This window comes from Lipophrys pholis (genome assembly GCF_963383615.2).
Source record: "Lipophrys pholis genome assembly, chromosome: 4".
NCBI classification, from domain to species: domain Eukaryota; kingdom Metazoa; phylum Chordata; class Actinopteri; order Blenniiformes; family Blenniidae; genus Lipophrys; species Lipophrys pholis.
The window spans coordinates 16,113,658-16,138,402 of NC_137637.1; the positions used below are offsets into that span (position 1 = coordinate 16,113,658).

The 24,745-nt window shown below is 39.0% G+C and overlaps 1 protein-coding gene across 1 annotated transcript in view; it reads right to left on the reverse strand.

The window, feature by feature from the left end:
- Nucleotides 1–645: 645 nt before the first annotated feature.
- Nucleotides 646–24,745, reverse strand: part of slc2a9l2 (solute carrier family 2 member 9, like 2) — a 114,453-nt gene continuing 90,353 nt past the window's right edge. Inside the window, exons 12-13 of the mRNA XM_080461840.1 lie at nucleotides 20,735–20,862; nucleotides 646–1,102 (exon numbers count right to left, since the gene is read on the reverse strand). Coding sequence (XP_080317966.1) covers nucleotides 872–1,102; nucleotides 20,735–20,862 — 359 coding nt within the window. The 3' untranslated portion in view covers nucleotides 646–871. The remainder of the gene's footprint in view (nucleotides 1,103–20,734; nucleotides 20,863–24,745) is intronic.

Sequence of the window (24,745 nt, forward strand, 5' to 3'; positions counted from 1 at the left end):
ACATGTCTGAGGTGAAAGGCATTTCATTAACTGGATCGCACCACTTTTAGCTGAAGATGGTTTCTCTTTTGTTATTTTGTTTGTTACAGATTACCATCCATATTGCATTAAAAAAGATTTTTTTTCCCCACCATCTCTATTACAGCAATTGTTAACTGTTTCACCAAGACCTCTGACTCTTATGTTATCACATTTTCTTTTGTGCTTTGGGGGAAACTCTGCTCTATATCCAAACATTCCACAGTGAACACAAACAGCATACATTCAAAATCCTCATTTTAAATATGCTTGTTTGCGCATGTTGTCAATCATATACTCAGTCTTAGTTGACCACCTGCAACATATATATGAAGCAAATGCAATTTGTTTTCATGAGGACCCAATTTAGTTGGAATCTTAGAAAATAAGATCACATGTGACTGCAGGTGAGCTTCTGACCAACATTTGGTTAAATAGACCAGGACTGAAACACAACATATAGTATCTTAGGATCTTCAAACAAATAGCATGTACATATAATTAATTTCATCACAAGATCACGATTTCCTTTCATTAGTATCACTTATGGAACTGCAGAATGAACAGCATGGTGTTGAATAGTAACGAGAACAAATTAAATCTGGTTGATTTCTTTCATTTTATTTTGAGAAACAAAGGAAGAATTTCTGAAAAACTGAAATGCTATAAAACCCTATAAAGTCCTTTCATACAAAAGACATATTTTAACGTGTTTCATACAAATCACATAAATGAAAACATGATTCTAATTCTATTGGTTATTGTCATCAAATAAATACTGTAGGTACAAACAACAAATACGTTCATTTAATATTCTGATCCTGCTTCTCCATTATTGGAGTAATTCTTTCAGTTATATGGAACTCTCTCTCTCAGCAACATCTTTAGCTTTTCCATTTAGAGAGACAACCAGCTCCAGCTCTTGGCCAACAGAGGGGATTGGCATTTTGTTAATCTTGGCAAAGCTTTGGCTGATGGCCATAAAGGTTTTATTTTTGGTTTCAGGGAGGATGAAGTAGAGGTAGATCGCTCCCAAGGTGCAGACCACCACAAACACCAGGAAGGCAAAAGACTGCAGTTTCTCCTGCACAAAGAGAAAACACAAAGGATCAAACATGAGGTCATTTAAAAGAACAAAACATCTCCGGAAAATCTTTTTTCTTTGTGGAATCTCTTCACTTCACAAAATATTATTCATTAATCAGAAATCATATCACAAAAGAATTTATTTTTCATTTTCAGCATTCTGACTTTCATGATTTCTGCCCTCCTTTGCCTCTCCCTTACTGAATGAAATCCTGCCATTTTTCAGCCTTAGCGCACTCTTGCCAACTCCAGAGCAACGTCATCTGTGGCATCTGTGGCATCTGTTTTGTCATCTGTGTGAGTCAGGCTGAAGACATCACAAATCTCCCAAAGATTTTCCACTCAGAGGGTCCCATAAGCATGTATACGATAGCAAGTCACAAAATCTCCTGTTGAAAACTACATGTATGTTTGTTGGGTTTTTTTTTGTTGTTCTTTCTAGCACCTAAATGTGTGCTGATATGCCCAAAGTATGACAGCTAACCTTGTCGGGTGTGTCATGCCAATAATAGAGATTAGTGACAGATTTAAAAATACAGACTGACTGATTACCCAGAGGGAGATTTGACATGAAGGTGTGTGTGCGTGCGTGCGTGCTTATGTGCGTGCGTGCGTGTGAGGGAGGGAGGGAGGGAGGGAGGAAGGGAAAGTCCAAGAGGGATTTTGCATGGGGTAGGGAGACTTCACTGACCCTCTCCAGTGTGTCACTGAGCTATAATCCCTCGCTCATGAGGACGCAGACCTCAAATGTAGCCCTGTGTACCTGGCATTAGAAACACAGTGTCCAAACAACCATGGCCTTGATGAAGAACTACTTACTTCCTTGATTTCAGCACTTATATCATCACGGCTGTTAGTCTCTGACAGTGTTGCTCTACTGAGTGTATTTCATAATAGGATCAGAAACGGTATCGTGCAACGGCCGTGACCCAGTTTTCATGCCGCCTCTGTGACGTAACTCATCTGCAAAGTTAGCATGTTCTTCAGAAAACATTGCTTTTCTCCCCGAGTTGTCATTAGATGAGTCATGGTACAAACAGGACAATTTTTACGTCCACTCCGACTGTCATTAATGGAATTTTCTGCAAGCCCCATGGATGGAGGAGAGAGGGGCACAGCCCTGTCTTTGACACTGGAATAAGCTTTTGAGCTCATGTGGTGGCTCAGCTGGGCTCAGTGTGCTGCACACACAAACAATTGGGCATCCGCACAAAGAGCCATTGGCTTACAGTTTTTTTTCCGATTGCTAAGATGCATCGGTTGAAACTGAAGCGACATATTCAAAACTCTTAACACAGTCTGCAAAGCAGAAATCCACGTGGGCCAGACTGTGTCTCGCTTTTCAGCGCTTTCAGACGAAATGCAGTCAGTGACCACGGTCACCGAAATGGATGACGTCTTTTCTCATTCACTAGTTCACACCTGCAAAACACTATGCTTTAACGGCACATTTTTCAAATGCTCATGCACTCATCAGAACAGTTCAAAACACACTCAAAACAGAATGATAGGGGAATCTTTGCTGCAGCCACGTTGAAATCTATTGAAAGTCATATCAAAACATCGACAATAACAATAAATAAAACAAAAATGCATTTCCAAACAGCTGATGGTGATCTGCGTTTGGCCTCATTATACAAAAGGAATGGCTTCTGATTCTATTTCCTGTTCAAGTATTGATCCAAGCGCAGTTTATGATCGCTCTCCACACAACCAGTTCTCCTTGCTGGATGCAATGAATGCTGGTTGTGGAGAAATTCCTCCCGAAGCCTGCCAGGAATGGATCAGACATTCAAGAAGATTCTACCCTATGTGCCCTGCCAGAGAAGATATAAGATGTGACAACATAATGATGAAAACATGTGGCCGAATACAGATAACAGGGTCTAAATATTACATTATTTGTATATGGGTTTTTTTTTTGTGGTTTTTATGTCTTTTTAGCTTTTATCTCTTACTGCAATTTGTATTCTACACCTGGAATTCTGAGATTCTGCATTATTCTGTTTACATAATCTTTATTTATTGTATGGTCCTGAAGTACTTGTGCAAAAGCACAAATGTTCTTGGATAAATCTCTGCATTCAGTGTTGTTGCAATATATTTTAGCATGTACAATAATTTAGAACCAATAAAGTGCAAAAGATCCTATGTGAAATACTGATTTACCTGACAAAAATCATTCAAACTTAAAATATAAAATGCATTTGATGTAATGTTCTTTGCTGTTAGTATTTTGTCATTCCGTTTATTAAGAGCGACTGTGTTTCCAAAGTGAGACAACGTGCTAGTGTTTTGTTGAATGAGCTTCTTTTGAGACAAGTATGAAGAGTTTTGTTGGTGAGACACACGTTTGGGTATGAGATTATAAATGTTGAGCTGAGCTGCGTGATGGAAATGCAGACACTGTGTTAAGAGTTTTGAACATGTCGCTTCAGTTTCGACCAGTGCGTCTGAGCAATCGACAAAAACTGTACTGCAGACACACACATGAACCACATTTTCATATTTCATGCACAATTACAGGCTGGGGCCTGAGTGACGTGACATGGAGAGTAAAGCTGGTACTTCCTGTGATGGGAAACGCTGTGTAGTGATGAAACAGGACATGAAAAAGCAATATTAAAAATGAGAGTGACAATCCAGAAAAGGGCTGGTCAATGAGTGATGGGGGCAAATAAAACACGATGGAAAGGACAGGATAGTATGAGACAGTTAATAAAGCCCTGGAATAAGCTCGATGAGGTTGAAAAGAGCAAGAAAATCAAAGAGAGCACGACAGGAGAGAATGGCTTTGGCATAAAATGGCAATGAACTGCAGAGAATAGTCTGATAAGGCTTTCCAAGACAAGATGGAGTCCCAGTCACCACTGCACAGAACTGAACTGAATTATTGTCTCACAGACGGTTCCAAAAATATGATTCAAGGTGAAATAGGGCAGAACAGTGAAGGACAGGAAAGATACTGGCTATAACAGTGCAACAAATACCAAGAAGGGACAATTCAGTGCAGGGAATAATGATCAATAAGTGTGACACGAGTAGGACAGTAAAAGATAAGACAAGACAAGACACAACGTTATTGGGCAGCCTCAAACAGAATTGTGCAAATAGGGGATGGTGGTGAGATCAGATGATGCAGAACAAAACAGAGTAAAATAGGAAACAGATAAGATATATGACTAATTGCAACACTGCAAAACTGGACAGGAAGAGGGTAAAGAGGAGGACATTTTCTAAAAGTCTTGGTCTCATGAGGGTCCAGTTTTAGAAATGTTCTGTTTGGGTGGCCGGTTTCTGGGGCAGCAATGTGCCATCAGTGGTAGGTAATGGGGTGAGCTATAGTATGTCCTTCTGTGGTGAAAGGGGATTATTTGCATGCGCGTTGACTTTATAATGAGGTGGGCAGTTCACTGGTTGACAGAGTCTGCAGAGCATGACCGATCCAGGCGTACTTCAAGCACAGTCTGCTCGTGCATGAGCTGGTCTGTGAAGCAATTTTATTGATTCCGGTACATCAATACTGCTAAACTGAAAGCATGACGATTTGGGGGAGAAATAAATCTTTATCTACATGGCTCGGATCCCTAATTAAAGAGGCAAGCACAGATGTATGCAAACAGATAATAATGGTCTGTGGCTGAGTCTGATGGGTCATTGGTCTTAACAAATGTCACAAATATAGTGTGTTGGCATGACTCTATTTTCATAGAGTCAGTGAATTATCTGAGTATCAGGTCAGTGTTTTAAAAGCAATTTTAAATGCTAATTAAATATAAAAAACACAACTACTAAAATCCTGACATGACATTCCCTAAAATTGCAAAAATTGTCACACTTTTTTACTATCAGTGTGTTGCTATAAACAGCAGACTTCTGCCGTCTCTATTCACGACACAATAAATACTATTTTGTTGGTATATTCTTAACCTGCAAAGATAAAACACCTTTTTACAGGAGAAATAGCAGTGAATCCTTCTGAAAACTGAAAGACGAAAGCTCAGTGTTGACCTTCTAACCATTTCACCACAGGTTTCTCTGATTAGCAGATGCCTCAGAGCATTTGGTCACACTTTTACTCAGCAGTTGTCCAGTCGCAGTCTATTTGGATTTTAAGGAATTGATCTTACTTGAAGGCCTTGCAAGGTCATTTGTGTATGACTCAATTGTGTGACCCAATGAAACAGACTCATACAAACTGACAGTCAGTCCAATTGTTCACATGGACCAACAATTCAATGTTAAACATAATTGTTTCTTAATCAAAATTAGAAAAGACAAAAGAACAACCCATTTGCATGTCAAAGGAACAGTTTTGTTTTTTTTCTAGTCTTAGGTTACAGTATTTCAGTTGCCGGTAGATTGTTCTGCATTGATCGAGGACATTATCCCTATTTTAAAGCATTGATTTAAAATTCCAGGCACAAGCGAAGGTATGCGAATGCCGCAGCCATGTCGGGCTTAGACAAAAAAACACTGTCCTTTCTTTGCTCACACTCCCACTGCAATTCATAGAATGTGTAGGGTCGCACAGAAGTTTCTATCTTGTGCAATATGTGTGCCAAAAGAATGAATAAAAAAAAAAATCCAGAAAATACTTTGGAGAAACTATAAATGATATTGACATGCAATGAAAATTACACTCAAAATGAACACATTGACACACAATGAGAAGATGAATGCCACAAAGACATGCTTGAAAGGCCTCTATTTGAAGAGATTTCATCTACCATACACAATTAGTGACAAAATATGTAATCACACCAAAACGCCTGCACAACCTGCACACATGATAATGGTTGACCACTGTAAGAATTGAATTCATAGATAAAGACGGATATCGAATCTGAAGTTAAGGAAAAGACCAGGGGAGTCCTGCACCCACGCCTCGAGTGAGTATAAAGTCAATAAAAAGTCTATTCTAGAAAGACATGATGACATCAATGAAAATGAAATGCAATAACTGCAAAGACAGCCACAGACAACAGACTCAAAAAAACACACATTATACCAACATTGGTGAAAAGACTCAGAATTCGACCAAAATGAAGCCAAGAACATTTTTAAAAGACCAGCTGGAATAAAACGAGAAAAAATAACTACAAATGGATGTTTGTCAAATACAAAGAAACACAAAGCTAGTAAAAACACTCAGTGACTCATATTGACTTTAAAACATGAAACAAACCAAAATAATTATATTGAGACTTAAGGTAACTGGCAACCATTAGATCTAATTCTTATATTAGAATGATAAAGTATTTTGTACTTAATTTCTTTTCTTATATTTTTACAGTTGCATTGGCAGTTTTTACTTTGGATAATTTTTGTAGCCAAAATTTGTTTTTGAAAGGAGAAACTACCTGCATCAAGACTTGTTGACAATCGTGTGATGTTTGTCTATGTACAGTAAAAGGAATGAGTTTTGCTTGTAAGACAATTAAATCAAATGTCTGCTACAGACAATGCTAAAAAAAAAAAAAAAATTCAAATATTCAAAAAGTAACTTTCAATACTTGAGTATGTTTTGACAACAGTACTATCATTGTTCAGTATTCTAAAGTACGCCTTGGCAACATCTCTTCCAGAAGCCAGGTGACCTGTTGGCAGTTCCCTGTCCTCCGGGGAAAGTGCTGTGACAGTCATGGAGCGTATCGTCTGAAAACAGGTCAGGAACCAGTGACTCACTGGTCAATCAACATGACCAACTCCGCAATATTGTGTAACTGGAGGACTAGAAATAACTCTCCTTTACTTCACTCTGCACACATCCACACATTCTCCATTCAGCCGGCCTTATCGCCTGCAGTCCCTTTCTACAGGTCTCCCGTGGCACTGCCGCCTCCGTCCTATTGTCCTTCTAATTACATATTCAGCTCTATATCTGCTCGTCCTTCCAGTGACATCAATTGCCACAAGTCAAAAATCTCATTGTACATTCGCCAAAAATGAAGAGGCTCTCTATCAAAACATCCATCAATCATACCACAGATCCGCTCTCCTTCTTCCTCCTGGTCGATAACACAGCCAGGCAGATGTGCTCACATATTCATGTTTCCATTCACACATTCATTTTTATTTTCTGCCATCACTGAATTCAACAGGCAGCGATCCAGATGTTAACTATATGCCATTGACCGGACATGATTTCTCTTCACAAATATAAGTGAACTCTAAAGAAAATAATAGCTGAACTATGGAGTTTAGTAAAACAATAGTAAAACAAAAGCTTAGTAAACAAACTCTCTCTGTTTGTCTCTCTCTCTCTGGTACATGAAATGACAGACTGTTTCTTTTCTTTTGCTTTATAAAACATATTAAACAGCCGTATTTACACCCCTTCCACTTTTCACTTAATTTCAACATGCACACCTTCTGACAGTAAGAACACCGACTTTTACGAGTGCCTGGTTTAATTATAAAATTAATGTATCAACTGATCTCTAGCATTTTCTTTTTTATTAGCCATGATGGAAATTAGTTATTTATTTATTTATTAGAAGCTGCATCATAATGGCCCTGTCCACCTTTTAACGACTATAGTAATTACACACGCGCCATTATGGGACTAACTGATGACCCAGACACCACCTTTAGTACCTTGTTGCCAGGGATTGCTCAACATGGTATGTCCTATAGCTGAACGGAGGAGCAGTAAACCATCCATCCATCTATCCTCAGTCCTGCTTTGTCCTGTTCAGGGTTGCTGGGTGCAGGAGCCAATTCAAACTAAGTATGGGTGAAGTCTCTTTAAAGGTGAAGGCTCTGTTCTATCTGTGATGGCCTGTTATCCCGTTGCTGTTGGCGGGCCGGCTCCTGCAGGTCGTCGTCCTCGAAGCCCTGAAAGATGGAAGTGTCGCTCTTGACAGGTAGCCAATCCATCCCAGGACATACACAGAGAAACAATTCACACCAATTAACCTCAAATGTTTTAAGACTGTGGGAGGAAACTGGAGGTGGAGAAAACCAGTGCATACAAGAGCATATCAGCTCATCACAGAAAGGCCCCGCCTGGATTTGAACCCACAACATTCTAGCTGAAGGCAAGTTGCTCACCGCTTGCCGGGGCCAGGAACCTGATTTAATTTGGTCCGGTGTATTATTCTTGCTCCATAGAAATTACTTCTCACTTCCCAGGAAGATCACTCTTTTCCCTTTGGGTCTTTTTCACTGCTTTTTCTGGAAACGTCATCTGTGCACATTTTCTTTTGCGTTGTGACCAACAACTGTTGTGTGGTCAGTTTGGAGTGGGTAATAAAGAAAAACTCCCACCTACATTCACTTTTTATCTCAAAATTTCTGTTCTTGCATTTCCAGAGGAATGAAATGTTCTGACTCAAACTAACTAATTGCTCTTGCTCTTGGCATGCAGACACATTTCTGTCATAGGGTTTCTGCTGCATGACGATGCAGTGGTTAGCACTCACTTCTTACTCACCAATGGTTGACTTTTAATAGTTGGTTGGTGTGAACGTGAGTGTATAATTGTGCTTCTCTCTGGAATCAGGTTCAGCAACCCAAAACCCTGATCTGGTAAAAGTGTATTCAAGATGGACGGATGTTGAATTTCGATTTAAAGTCAAGAGTCATGATGTTAAAGATACATTTACAGAGACCAAAACAGCTTCCACCTCTAAGAAGCTATGATCTGAATGTTTGATGTGCTCTCTTAAACTACTTCAGCTCTCACTTCACTCTTGAACACTTGACACCCTGCAATAGCTGACTAAAAAGGACCAACGCAGTTATGTTGAGAGTCCCTGCAGAGAAAGGCAGGAAGCATTTGATGGACGGTCCAAAACAGCAACTCTGATCTCAAAGTTTTGACCTGATTTCTGTTGAACTACTTCTGCTTCTCACTGAGAATCTGTCCTTCAGATTACAGTCGGAGGACCTGGCCCATGAGTTTATGCACGGGTGTAATTGACTGGAATAATATGCTTTCTTGAAGAAAAAAAATGAGAGGGACTGTATTAGCAGGCACAGTAGTCATTACATTTTGTTTGTAGTTCTACGGACCCCGTCTAATAAATCAAAAAGCTTTTAAAAAAAAACATTTTTTATAAAGCACACATGTTCAACTATTGGCCAGTAATCCCTTTACATCTGAAATCCTTTTCCTTCCTGTCATTAATAAAACCCTTTAGTATTTCATTCTCATTGTGCATATCTTAAAATGTAGCATGTTATTTAGGAGGGATTAGCAGTTTGCATGTGATATGGAGAATTACTTTAATGACATGAGCTGTTATATGTTAAAACTGCACATGTGGCCAGGCGGAAGAATAGAAACGAGCTATACTGTCCACCTCATAAAGTCTCTCTGTACTGGATGTAGGTGTACTATATGCAAAGGTTATTTGCATCTCAGTGCAGCTCCGTCACATCAGGTTTATCGCTGAACACAATGCACTGATATATTAATGAGTTTCTGAATGGCTGCCCCTGTTTTCAGAACCTAACAAGATTATGGTGGAAACATACAGTGCTCTTGTCATTTGTGCTTCCCTTGTGCAGCGTGTGACTCTAACTAAATCCTTCTTGCAGAAGTCCTGATAAATGCCAGAGGCTAAACGCCTGCATCCAGGAGCATCAGCTGCGGGTCAGAATCATTCCCGAGCTACATCGCGATGATGCTTACCCATGCACAGTAATTTCGAGCACAGAGGAGTGTTTGAAAGATTCAGTACCCGGCGAAAGCTGCATATCAAATCTCAGAGAAGAACCTATTAAGGCGGGGGCTTTTAGGATGTGAGGACATAAAAAGGCATAAGGAGACTGCTCGGTAGTTTTCTGGCCAGAAGTAATTTTACTCTTGTTCTTGCCACCTGTCATGGATCCACTTACGACGGTTCATCTTTGGATCAGTGTTGATGTTTAGGTAAAAGGAAAATGCACAAGCCTCTCACCATCACATCAGCTTTGATATCTTGACGGTCATTTAAGAGGAGTTTGAAGGTTGTTGCATTAAAGAATTTTTTTTTTTTGTAAAGTGACAAAAACAATAGTAAGCAGCACGAATGCTATGACTCAACAACTGGCCTCTTCTCACAGCCTCTGCAAAGACAGAAGAAAAACCTCTCAAACAGTTTGCCATTGTCCTTTTATCCCTGTACTGTATATTCGCTAATCAATCAATCAATCAATCAATCAATCAATCAATCAATCAATCAATCAATCAATCAATCAATCAATCAATCAATCAATCTCAATATACTACAGTCGAGTCCCTCGGGATATGCAAAATATGCAAATAAAAAAACAAAAAAAACAAACACAATTCAAGTTTCTCATAAGATACTATGTGATGCACACAAGATACTTATCTTGCATGACATAGTAACTTGTGTGCACGGGATACCTGCCGATGGACAAGACTGGTGTGCATGTTGTGCCGAACGAGATGACAAGACTTCAGAATTCGCTTTTAATGTGTTTCGGAGACGATATAACGGTGACGGCTGGACGCTAAAGTAGCAATGTCTTTACAATAAAGTCCCAGATCAAAACACAAATGAACCAACTCTTCACTTGTCATTTCTACTGCGGGTGCCCAGATGCTCTGTGAAGTCTAAAAAAAATTAGCATACGTGTGTGTGTAGTTCTGACGGTTTTGAACAACGAGAGTCGTTTGAAGTACTGAACTGATTCCACTGAATCTATTTAACATCAATGACAGGGACCAAATCGTAGTTATAAACCATTCTTTTTTCTTGCCTACACAGATGCACAAATGCCCCACACGCGCACGCACACGCACATGCACACGCACATGCATCTACGGGAAGTTATCAATCTCATATGTTTGTTTTTGGACTGAGGGCGGAAACCAAAGTACACATGAGAGCTTGAAAACTCCATGGCCCAGATTTTAAACCCACAGCATTTCCACGATGAGGCGAGAGTACAAAACATTTCACCACTGTGGAACAAAAACTCCCAAAAACAAAAAAGTATAATCTTATTTAGGTGATGTCTTGGAATCACTCGAAAGGCACATGATAGTATTTCTTTGGATCAGTTTTGATGTTGAGGTGAGAGAAAGGTGCACAATAGTTGGATAATTTTGAACCGTGTGTGCGTGCGTGTGCGTGTGTGTGTGTGTGTGTGTGTGTGTGTGTGTGTGTGTGTGTGTGTGTGTGTGTGTGTGTGTGTGTGTGTGTGTGTGTGTGTGTGTGTGTGTGCGTGTGCATGTGAGAATTTACCTGAAGGTTCAAGCTGTGTAGTTTTTAATTCTCTGCTTTGATGCATTAATTTTAATTCTGCTCCTTTCAGTTTCCTGGAAGATTATTCCAGGAAATATTGCTTTTCAACAAAGCAATCCCTTCCATTTGAATTGGAATTACAATAATGTAATGTAAGCAATGAGTAACGCTTCAGTAGCAAGTGAATTATGACTGTACATCTAGCATGCATTGAGTCACAAATTTAATGATCGAAAAATGCTTCCTATCAACTAAAGTACTCCGCTGTTGTTTGCCAAATAATTGTTCTGCCCCAGACTGTGAAATTACTACATAAACAAAATCTCTCCTCAAACAAACCTCTCTGTAAGCCCTGAAGGAAACCTCACATATTGCATTTGGCGTTTAACAGTGAGCAAAAAAGTACTTGAATAGGTTAAACAGGCTTTAGGCTTTAAAGGGTATGAACTTTAGCCAGCATATCTATACTTTTTTTCAACTCACTCAAGACAGAATTGTCAAATGCCATTTGCATCTAATGAGAGACAAGTGGGACAATATAACCGAGGGCAAAGTTCTGTGTCTATAAAAAGCAAAGCAGAACTGTGTCCTCAGCACAGAGGGCAATTATAAGGCAGGGAGTGCAACTTTACTTGTGGAAAAAGAGGAAATGTGTAAAACAATTAGAAAGTCTCAAATACAGATTGTGTTATAGTTTCAAATGAAACTTTTCAGCATGTTTAGTCATTGTTTGTAGATAACTTCATTTTATCCACTCACATGGTGTGTGACACTGGTTCCTAGAGAATCTGTAAACCGGGTTCCTTCATTATTATGTTTTCGTTTTTTTCCAATTACATTTCAGTGAACTTTTGAGTGTTCCATTTAAAAAGAAATATTTCATCCTATCCCTATACAAATTCCAATCAAAGCTCATGTATTGATTTCAGAAACTGAGGCGGCATCAATGTTTTAAATCTACAATAAATCAGTGGATGCATAAGGTCTAGGTTAGAGCATAAGAGGGAAGTCATAAAGTAAATGGTTGGTAAAGACACAGCTAATCGTTAAATGACTTTGTTGATTTAAAACTCACACAACCCACACGGCTAAAACTGCTTAATATGTGACCAATAGTGGTTAAAAAGAGATGTCAATGTATAAAAGACAGAGAGTGACAGTAAGAGATGCAGATAAAGAAAGACATGGTACTATTTATGGTTGCCTGACAATGTGAAAGAGGTCAAAGGAAGTCAGATGAAGTAACGTGCACTAAGTGAATCATTTATCCAAAGTCCTTGGGATAACAATGTTAGTGTACTGCAGAGGAGCACAGAAAAGAAGTACATGACAGTAACAGAGCAAATCTAAAGGGGATGACAGGGATGGCAAACAAGGGCAGTAGAATAAAGTATCACTTACAAACAGAAACACAGTAATTCATTGTCTCTGTAATTCGGTCAAATGGATTTTGTTGATCATTAGATGGACTACTTTATGTAAGTGAGGAAAAACATAATGAAATGTATGTAAAGTAAAATACTTGTTGGTTGGGACAATGCTTTTTGTGGATAATCTTATTGCAAAGCCTGATTCTTTTCCAGTTAAATGGTACCACATTGGTGAGCAATTGCATTTCTGGGATCAGCAGCAGTGAATTTATGAGGATTATTCCCATGAAGAATTTGTCAAATCATTCCCTGCCAACATCAACCAGCCCTTCTTTGCAATTGCTATTGACTCATGTGTTAATCTTCTGGTACCCACTGGTGCTGATAACCAGGTGTCTGATTGGCACCTCTCAATGCAAAGAGATACCATACCACAATAAAATGTCTGCAGTCAGACTCAATCCAATATGTCCATGGTCTGGAACCAAACTCTGCTCTACATCGTCAGTCAGTCAACAAAAACAAAAACAGTAGTGTAGAGAGAAATGGTCATTGGATATTTTCTGCAGGAATACAATTCACATTAACTGCCTTTTTGTTGTGATAAGTGCAAAAATGTGACATGAAGAGATAAAAAAAAAAAAAAAAAGAAGACTCAACCATGATTAATGTACAGCTTCAAAGCACATCACCGCGGGTTGGATTCAACTCAAGAAGGTGATGAAGGTACTCCCATATGACACCTGTCAGCACATTAAAGATCACAACAAAGAATCAGAGGAAGATGGAGAGGGCGTATCAGATAGACAGGGAGAGTTAATTATAAAGGCTACGATGTACCTTTGTTTCTCCGAACTCCATTTTTTTCCTTTGGCAACCCAATAAAATCACCCAATAATAACAAAAAATACACATTGAGAATGTGATCTTTTCCACTTATTTTCAAAGCAGGATCTATAAAACCAGGCAGTAAAGCTTTTGATTCCCCTGAAACGCACTTGCACAAATCCCCAAGTTTCCTGCTCAAAAGTTTGACAGCCATTCGATAGAAGCAGCAGCAGTTTCCCCCATGAAGCGGCTTTTAAAGTGTCTGACTCCTCAATGTATTGAGGTGGTTGAGAGCGGTTTTCAAATCAGTACATCTTGAAACACAACTGCATTGAAGAAAATATGTTTTTCATTTATGAATCTGTAGGCACCATTTTAAAAACTAACCAAAAGAACTTACAGAAACCTGATTATGTATATAAAGGATGTAAAATGCCAAACAATTGTCTCTCTGTTCATTGAGATGATTTATTGTAAGCATTAATCCAACAAAGCATTTTATGTCTGTTGTCAAATGCTATATGTTATAGTCATATATATGTTATATGACGTTTGTTAAATGTCATAGAGGAGACCATAGATATATGTCATAATACATAACATATGTCATAAAGAAGACCATAGATATATGTTGTAATACATATGTTATATGTCATAGAGAAGACCATTTAAGGATCAAACTACCTCCAATAAGAATACAAATCATATAAAATAATCAATCTCATTCTAATAAAAAACATGTAATGGGGTTTAATACAGGGTTAAACATTGCAGTCATGCTGACATAAGTGACAACGTAATAAACACTGCTGCAATGTTTGGACATATTCAGGCTGCAAGACGACTTTGACAGGTGGAAAAACAAAACGTAACATTCTTTTGACCTCTACGGATGTAACAAAACAGGGAGAATACGTCAACCGAGGAGAAAAGGCGTCAAGTCAAAGGTATATTCTGAAATACGGAGACCAACACCAGCAGCACATGGGAATGTTCAGTTTCACCATGAATTATATTGATTTGAACTGGGTTTGTTGACCCACAGTCATGTGGCACCAGCGCCTCGTGGTCAAGGCCACGCTGTCATTTGTGGTTACTATGAATGTATTGGTAATTTTGAATTTGTTACTTATCGTATCTAGTTTATTTAATGGCCTTTAACTTGTCCTTATTACATTTGTTGAATTATGTTAAATTTCACACAATATAATAGATGTGAATATAAGAGATGTTTGCTTCAAGAGAGTCATGTATCATTACAAATAACACATTTTACTCTTTACGTGCTTAAGTACATTTCAGAATTTCAGTACTTTCATCAGATCTATCTCTACTTATACTGAAGCTAGGTCTATGCCTGTTTAACTAATTTTAATTTCTCTCTCACATACAATGGATTTCCCTGTCTATAAACAACAATTGTGTTCATGTGATTTCCATACAGATTTGCACAGTGTCTTAATAATAATATACTGTAATCCCTACTTTAGGAGAAAAAAAACAAAAATATAATAATGCCACCTCAGTGCAGGTTACATGAGCTTATATCACCCATTCCATCATGCAGAGCCACCACGCAGGTCAGGACCGTGGAGCAGCAAACACAGCCCGAGCAGGCTCACAGTTTGAGTCCCGGGAGCAGCAATCGTCCTGTACAGAGAGAATCCTCTGAAATCCTCAGGCTGGCAGCCACATTTGGCTTAGAGACATTGCATGTGCAGGCTACATAAATGCTGCATGCTCTCTATGTGGCAGGGACAACACCCTGGTGCACTGATCTTTATGCCAAATCCCCCATGCCTGGTTTCCCCCCCTCCAGAAACAACAGACAAGAGATCAGTTTGTAATTGCATTGGAGGAGATCCAGCTCCTGGGGATGGGAGACCTGTGGCCATTTCTCACTATGCAGGATGTTTGTATTCAACGCACACAGAGGAATTCACCATTCTCACTCGGGGTGGTTAGCTGACTGCCTCTGAAGCATGACAGGTTAAATTGAGATGCTGCCAGTCTTTCCCACAGCGTGATAGAAACTATCCAAGTACTCACTCTTGCTGTACAAGTCAAACATGCTTGGGACCGGTCTAATAACTGGCATATTATTCCATATCAGTACTGTTACTGGACGTAATCTTCTACCTTCAGGAATATCAGAGGCAATCTGGCAGCCTTATCAGTTTCACCGATTCCAGAAACCTGTTGTGGATCCAGGATTTATTCTGATGCTTGATATCTCTCTTCAACATCCTTTGGAGAAGATTTATAAGATTGTGATTTTATTGAACACATCTCAGCTCACAACTTAGCCGGAAAACTGAGGATTCGGTCCAACCATTCTTTAGAAAGCCATATCGGAGATGTGCCTGTGAGCTGAGTATCCTTAGTGTGCCCCGGTGATAAGCTCATTTTATCTCAGAGAGTCAATAAAGGCGATGATATATTTGTCCTCATTTTCTTCTTCAGAGGAAAGTAAATTGAAATCTGTTTAAACACGGTGCTTGCCTTACTCTCAGTGATCATAGTCTCATATGGAAATCAGTTTGGCAAGGCCAAACTGATTTCCCCTTGTCCTCAACACTGGCCTGTGTAGAAGATTGGTTTAGCTAATAGCTTTATAAGACGACATGTCCACTTGGGCCACTGATCCTATTCCACACAGGGCACCTCCACATCACAGGCCTTGTTAAAGTGGATGTCGACTCAGGACATTTGACTCCTGGGACTGAGAGAGCATTACCTGGTGTATCTAATCTCTTTGGGGTTGTCCGTCAGGACAGTGAGTGGATTCAGAATAAATAAATGCTGCAGCTGTTCCTATCTGTATCCATGCAGCATGAATGGCGAACTAATTTCAACAATGCCGAGCATTTCTGACCTTTGGTGTAATTCAATTCAGAATTCAGTCCTGGCATCAAGGTAACAAGGACAAATATTCCCAAAGTGTATATTCTCGATTAGGCGATAGGACTTCAGGGAATAAACTATATTGTACTATGGTTGAGGGAGTTTCTGCACCTCCTACACACTTTCCAGTATCTGCTTCTCGTAAATACAGTATGTATTCTGCAGAATGAGTCCATTTAACTAGAGCCTTTCTTTCTGCCCAATCTCAGTCAAAAAGAAAATTTTCCCAGTCAGTACTGATACTCAGATAATGAAACCTTGAATTCCATAAAAATGTTATTTTAGTACAGTTACACCATGCTTGGACACTGCATTAGGCACCTTTCTCAAAAAAATAAAAAAACAAAATGCACATTTTAATAAAACATGTTGTTTCATCATATAGTTTTTGTCTCCAACAGGACCAGAGAACATAAGGAGTGAGTTAGAAATGTTATTTTAAGAAAGACTTTATTCTGATTGTGGGGTTTGTTTTAAGCACAATAAGGATAACTACATTTCAATGGTAAAATGGTATTTTCCTGCACACATTTTTTTTTTTTGTTGAATTATTCTCACAACCTATATGACCAAGACTTCATGTGAAAAATAATACATACTTTATCTGAAATATTAACAATAATAGTTGGTAATGACCTGGCTTGTTTGAAAGCCATAGAAGGCGTATTGCTCACATATCTCATGTACTTTCACAATTTTATCTGCATTTTGTCTTCTCATGTTTTCCCCCTGAATGGAAGTCTGGGCATCCGAGTTTCAATAATTATTGCAAGGAAATGTCTCGTCTATAAACACGCTGGTTATGTGTCACAGAAACATTTGGATGACTTGGACTGTTGTACCTTATTATGCCAATTTGCTCCAGATGTGACAAGTTAATTCATTGAAATAAATATTTCAATAAATCCTGATGTGTAAACGACATAAAAGGACCGAAACGAGGAAGCCTAAAAGGACCTCAGAACCCAATTGTATAACCTTGTAACCACAATGCATGGCTCTGAAGGTGCCTCAGCCAGACGCCTGTAAAGTGAAAAACACCCAACACACTTAAAGATAAAAGAACAGGTGATGTGCAGAGAAAGCAGACTGTGAGATAATAAAAGAACAGAGCAGGAAGAATTGATGCCGTTGCCTGGAGCAACAGTCTTAGGTTTTAGGTACTAAAAAAGGACCCCACATTCTTCAGGAAAACATTTCAGCTTGAGTCATATACTTGGCACATCAGTAAAACAAAAGAGGCAAAAACAGTAAATCCTCCTGAAGGAGGCCTCTTTGGTTCCATCGGAAGCAACACAAGATTAGAATTCCTAACAAACAAAGATCAAATGGCTATAATGGCTCTCAGGAATTTAACACCAGAGATGCGGCATTAAAGGATTCTACATTAAAGTCGGCACTGATTTCCTCTGTTAGTCAAAGCATTTTCCTCCAGAAAGTGGTTATTTGCAAAAGAAATTAGTTTTTCTCTATTATATAAGACAAGGGGGCTTAAAGTGTGGAAGAATGAGCCCCCTTACAGAGCTCGAACTATAATTCAACTCCCCCATGGCCCCTCTTATAAACTTTCAATTATTTATCCAATAAGATTCAGTTAAAGCGATTTGGAAATCATGGGCACATAGTCCATCCATCCATCCATCCATCCATCCATCCATCCATCCATCCATCTTTATTTTGTGCAGTATGGCGGAACACTGGAGCCAATCCCAGCGAACTATGGGCAAGTAGCCAGTCCTTCACAGACAGACATTGAAAGCATGGAGTCTTACTCTGATGCTGGCTACATTCTTTAAATTTAAATGTGTCAGTTCAATACAAAGATCTGTACGTGCACATTCTGTCCCAGCAGTCTTAAGCATTTCCCTGTTGCACTGTCCTCAGGATCATGTAATTGTGAATTTCATCGCTTTGCTTTCTACTCCGCGAGTTTTCTTCCTGTGTCCCTGGATCGAATCAGCACAGCCCGGTGTTCTTTCAATAAAAAGTATCCTGTTATTCTGCTTTCTGGGATGTCAGAGGCACAAACCACGTCCTCCATTATTTGCTCAGGCTTTTCAATAAACAATAGATTTTACTTATTTTATCACCTTTATCTTCATAAAGTTTTTGCTTTATCTATTCTCCTTTTTTATACCTGGCTTAATCGCCATGTTGTGTTTCCTTTACTTCCTTGTAAAGCACTGTGAATTGCCTTGTGTCAGAATGGTACTATATAAAAAAGTTTGTCTTGTCTTGCCTTCCCAGCACCACCTTAACTGCCTCGCCCGCAAGAGGTGGTTGTCCCCTTCTATAGCCATATACTTCTCTCTAGAATCCTTCAATTGCTATTTTCTGGGCCATCTCCCTGGAATTCTCCTTATATAATCTGCAACTGCTTTGATAGTTTTACACAGTTCATATTATCATGTTAGGTCATGTCTTTTACACTTTTATTAGATTAAATACAAAAAAAGAACAAATATTTATCATATTAATCCAGCCACATTTAATTCTTTTTTTTTTTTTTTATAAAATATCGTTTTATCTCAGAGTTTGAAAGAAAATGATGCTGGAAAAGCGTCATGAGTGACAAATTGAACCCCTCACTTTGAAAACTCCTGATCTAAAGCTTATTTAGTACGTGACCTGAAAAGAAAAAAAGAAAAAGGTTCAACATCTTTCCACGTAACACATCAAACCCTTAAGTTATATCACTTGATCTCCACCTGGGGAAAAAAATTAAGTTAAAATAAACAACCTAGAGACTTTTCATGAGCTTGCATGAGTTTCAGCGATTTCATGTTCCACATGTTCCGCCAGCAGCAGCAACAGTGTCCATAGTGGATCTTGTTGAGTCAAATCAGTGCTGGGCACTTCAAGGTTGCTTCGACAGAGCTCACAGTCAGAATAATAAAGTACCTGAATCGACTTTTTGGAAGAAGGTTGCAGTAACAAGTCCATTGTATGATCTGTGTAGAAGGCAGCATTGACCACAAAACCCTTTTTGAAAAAAGTCAGATGAAGAAAGAATTCAAGCCCATGCTGAAGTGTGGCACATCTACTTTGTGGGAACTCTCCATGACACTGATTTAAAAGGGAACGTTTCAAATAAAGTGACAACAGAGAAGGAATACCCTGTGTGCTGGTTTTGCGAAACTCCCAACATCCACTCTCCATATACTTAAAAAAAATATTTCTTGGGACTCAAAACAAACCAGTTGTGACGTCACCTGTGGTGTATTTTCAACTTTTCCAGGCCATTAGGTGAACTATAAAGCTACATGAGTCATGCTTCTTATGAAAACTCAGTGTCAACTGTAAAATTGGTGACGTGTTCTTTCATTGAACAATTCACTGCCAGTAACCCGCAATCATAAACCCTCTTCCCCAGTAACAAAGGAAATGAAGTCTCACAGTCGATGCAGGGTAATAAAAGTAAACGTCTGGGAGGTCTGAGTGAATGTTCTACATAAGTCTCAGCTGAGATGTCACTCACAGTGACTCTAAAGTGTTAATAAGTAGTTAAGTAAATACTGAATTTGAACTAATCTGCTATCAAAAGTAGGACTGGAACTTTTGACAAGTTCATTTCAGTGAATTAATTACATATAAACATACACATTAAGTGAATTTTATTTATGTATTTCAGTACACCTGAGAAGTTTCCTTTCAGTTAGCAGTAGACTGACTGTACTGACGACGTCTGAGTGGCTAAGAATTGTAGCGATCTAATGAGAAGCAAGAAACACATGACAGTTTCCTGGCCCAGTGGAGAGTTTCAGTTTAAAAAAAAAAATTAAATGGAAGTATGGATAGGAGCAAGACATGACTGAAGCAATTCAAGTCTTTGGTATCACCTCAATGTAAATATGCAGCCATGAGCCCAGACGTTAGTTATTCCTTCAGGAGCTCAAAACACAAACAAACAAAACAAAAACCAGATTAACTAAACAGTCTATTTCTTGATTCATTAATCTACTGCATTTTCCGGGCTATGAGTCACTATACGTCGCATCAGTCAGAAAACGTGTCATGAAGAGGATTGATGGCCACAGAGCAGGTAGTGAGACGGGTTTGGAGTTGTTTGGGACAGTCCACACTGCTTTTCAATTTGACAGGTTCCCACTGCAGGCATTAATGGGGAGCTGACTGCTCTAATGGTCTGTAATGATTGAAGTGACAAGCATTAGTTTGAAAATAGTTTGCTTTGGCTGACAATCTCATGGCAATTCACTGCGTGCAATGTTTTATTTTAAAGTTTTATTTGTTTATTTCCCAAGTCAGGAGAAATTTTGCAAAATGGAGCTGAATGAGCCCTCTAATGTAAACGGTGGAACTCACTTGAATAAATGGAAACGTCAGTCCAACAGCAAAGTTAGACAGCCAGTTAACGATGCCAGCAATCATGAAGGCTGCAGGTCGGTAGGACTGTTCAAAAAGCTCCCCGGTCAGGATGAAGGGGATCCCACCTGGCAGAGACAAAACAAGACGGATGCATCATTAGTTGTGAAAAAGAACTCACAGGAGCTCAGGCAAAACAAACAAAAAAAAACTGCTTTGAGCGGAGAAGCAATCATCTGCTTAGAATCCACAAGTGAAATCATACTTGTACGTAAGCTTATGCAAAATTGAAATGAGTGTTATTGTGGTTGCCTTTCCTGCCCTCTTAACACTTAAAGTGGTGACTCATTAACAGTGTGCATGGGTGTGGAGGAGTATTAGGGCCACTCATGAGAAAAAACTTAAATTATAGGAGATAGATTTTTTTGTTTCTCATCATGGACTTTGAGAAAAAAAGTTAAAAATGATGATTCGATTGTGGCAGTAGTGTATGCCACCGTCGGGTTCACCCACAGAGGCACGGAGTCAGGACTTTGGAATGCCATAATTCTTTTATTAAATAAACAAAAACTCACAAATAGACACACAGCCTCTTCCAGGCTCTTGTGCTGTGTCTGTGTCTCTTGCCTGTCAGCCCGAGTGTCCGGGCGGCCTCTCCTTTATGGGCAGAGAGGTGAGGCAGCACACCTGATTCACCTCTCTGCCACAACGATTAAAAACAAAATAAATAAAAATGGTAGGAAGTCCACAATTTTTGATCATGCACTTTGAGACTAAAGTCAAAATTCAATGTTGAGAATAAAGTCAACCTTTTGAAATTACAATGGAATTACATGTGCTTCTACAAAATGCCTTGCAGGCAGTTTGATGAACTGGTGAAACTATACTTAACAATACGCCTTAGTAACAAAGAAATTCCTTCTCTTTTTGCTCACCAACAGTGGCGTTATTAGTATCAGGACTTGAAGAGACTGTGTAGCGTGAAGCTGTGCGTAGCTCTCCTCGCTGACTTTTTAAAGAGAATCAGCGGCATAGGCACTAATCCCAGCGGCGCTCTGGGGCTTGAGCACGCGCTGAAAAGGTTGAGCACCCACTGGGGGATAGCCGATCAAAATAAATAAATAAACGATTAAAGAAAACTGCATCTTTAAAATGAGCTAAACAATTCTGAATGACTTTTGGAAAGATGTGTGGCATTAGCGAGAAATCGAATCCCGGCCTTCTGCGTGACAAGAATCCCATCACTGGGCCATCAAAAGAGTACGTCTGTGACATGGATTTTTACAAGGCTTTTTGTGACCGCATAGGCTATATATAATGGATTATGAGAATACAAAGAAATCCTTTGTAAAATCAGATGTTCAGCAGCAGTGACCAACCCTATATAGCCAGAGTAATGTGAATTTTGTATGATGTTAGGCTATTTATGTTGTTTGGGCACCCACAGGCAAAGATATAAATCGGTGATTAGGGATGGCCCAGAGGAGACGTTTCCACTTTATTCTCGACATTGTATTTCAACTTGTTTTCTCAAAGTGCTCGATGAAAATATATCTAGCTCCTACCGCATTGACATTTTTACTTTTTTTCTTTAAGTCCATGATGGAAAAAAAAATTAACCTAGTAGCTTTTTTTTTCTTCTTTTTTTTCCCTCATGAGTGGCCCTACTACTCTGCAGTTCCAAACAAACATCCCTTTTCCCAAATATCGGGTTAAAAAAAAAACCTGACCATGACCGCGAGCGTTTCCTACAGATTGAAGGTCACTTAAAAGATACCATCAGCAATTTCCTTGACTGAATTGAAATCTTGGTTGCATTTATGTGAGTTCAACTTGTAGAACTGAAAATATACGCCTTTCAATCTCTCAGTGACAAAATAAGTTCTTACACCAAGCAAGTCAACCTAATACAAAATAAATATATTGGACAACTGATTGGATCAAATAATAGTTTCACTAAGTGGTGATACAAAGTCACATTTATATCTTTTACAATGATTTCTTTCTTGTTGAAAAGTGTTTCCAAATCTCCTTCTCAGATCAGTGGAACCTTTGAATGAATGACCAGCAGGATGAAACACCGAAGGCTCACTGTCAGTTCAAAGCTACTGCTAGAAATGTCCTCGCCCCAACACCATCAATAACTCTCAGCGCAGGATTACAAGATGATTGAACTCATTTAGTTTTGCAAATGCTTCTTCAGGGAACCAATTAAACGCAACTTTGACATTTCCTTTTACTGATCACACATTGTCTTGTCCTTTAAAGTAACTTTGCTCATCTCTATGTTTACTTTTATAGCACCAATTACTTGTTTTAGATCGGACATCAGTCAGATCAAGACCTTGATGCCTCAGTCTAACTTTTATTAAGAAATGTCACAGCCACTGAATTGAAAATTAGTGATTATTTGAAAACATGTAAACGCTTAATGACGATGGGAATGTCTTTGTGATCTGGAATTAGTTTTTCTAAATAACAGTGTTCTTTCTCTTGCTTCTACTTCACACAAGTGCTGTCCAACGATTAAAACTTTTAATCAGTTTAATCACAGGGTTGCTGTGGATTAATTTTGATTAATCACAATCAAATATCAAACATTTTTAATCCATATCAATCAGGTTTAGTTTTGCATGAGCAAACAAGAGTGTAAAAACAAGGCAAATATGTCTGGACTTAATGTGTTCATTAAACATTTCTAACAGTCCATGTTAATTTATCCACATTAATGTGTCCCTGTTACTGCTTGTTCAGTAGCTATGAAGACACATTAACTTGTGGACACTGTAAAAGAGGAAAGCTGACCGCTTCTTGTTTACAATGTTGCCTGCAACTGAGAACAGTCAGCAAAATCCCTGACTAACGTTTGCTTCTCGTTAACTTGGTATTTTAAGCTGGAAGTGCTTTGGTGAAAAGATAATTCCTTCCTGTACAGTGTGCATATTACTTTGTGTTAGTTGACTGTTCTGTCTTGGGTTGTCTTAGACAACGTCCCATCGAGTGGGTCAACGCGTTGTTAAGCATCTTTTATATGGAGTTGGTTCTGTGACCACTGGATCAACGGCCCATTTGCACACGCGCAAATGTTAAGTCTACTTGGACAAACTGCCCAAAATGCAATGCCAGAGACACTTCAAGGATTTCTGTGACACAAATGGGTTTATTGCATTAAAGCATTTAATAGTCCTGCATTAATGCAGTAATTTTGACAGCCCTATTTCTTTCATTGTATTAAGAAATTCATCTTCCCTTTTGTGCTTTTGACTTTTGCTCTGTGGCCAGTAAGTCTTGAGGGGTGTCAGTCAATTCAAAAATATTATTCAGCTAATGGCACACTATGTGCATTTATTATAATGACGAATTTAATATATTGTGCAGTCCTAGTACAACTACAAATTATCAAGTTCTAGTGCCACTTTAGTCATGAATGCTAAAACAATGGTGCAGAGGAAAATGCAATGAATGGTTGTTTAGTTTTTAAAGAAGCTCTTTAGGCATTCTTTCACAAACCCTGCTCACTGCCAGCCTCTTTCTCCGGCTCTGTTTTGAAAGCATATGGAGGTGTCAGAGATGTGATGAGGGGAAAGACAAATGTGGCATTCCGAGATGAGCGCAGTATTTACAGTATAGTGTGGGGAAACATGATTAATCCTGCATGCTGTAATGCATGTTCCAATTGAATGTGGCTTTTTTAAATAGTGCATTATGTGTGTGTGTGTGTGTGTGTGTGTGTGTGTGTGTGTGTGTGTGTGTGTGTGTGTGTGTGTGTGTGTGTGTGTGTGTGTGTGTGTGTGTGTGTGTGTGTGTGTGTGTGTGTGTGTGTGTGTGTGTGTGTGTGTAAAAATGCAGAAAACTAAAGAACACATTATTATTCACAGGGCAGACCTGCCAACATTATGTAATGAGTTATGTCTTATCTTCGTCATGTGTTATCTGGCTGGCTCTGAATAAGCTGCAGCCTGACACACTATTGGTACAGAGGTGGAGATTGTGACTTATTTCAGGAAGAAA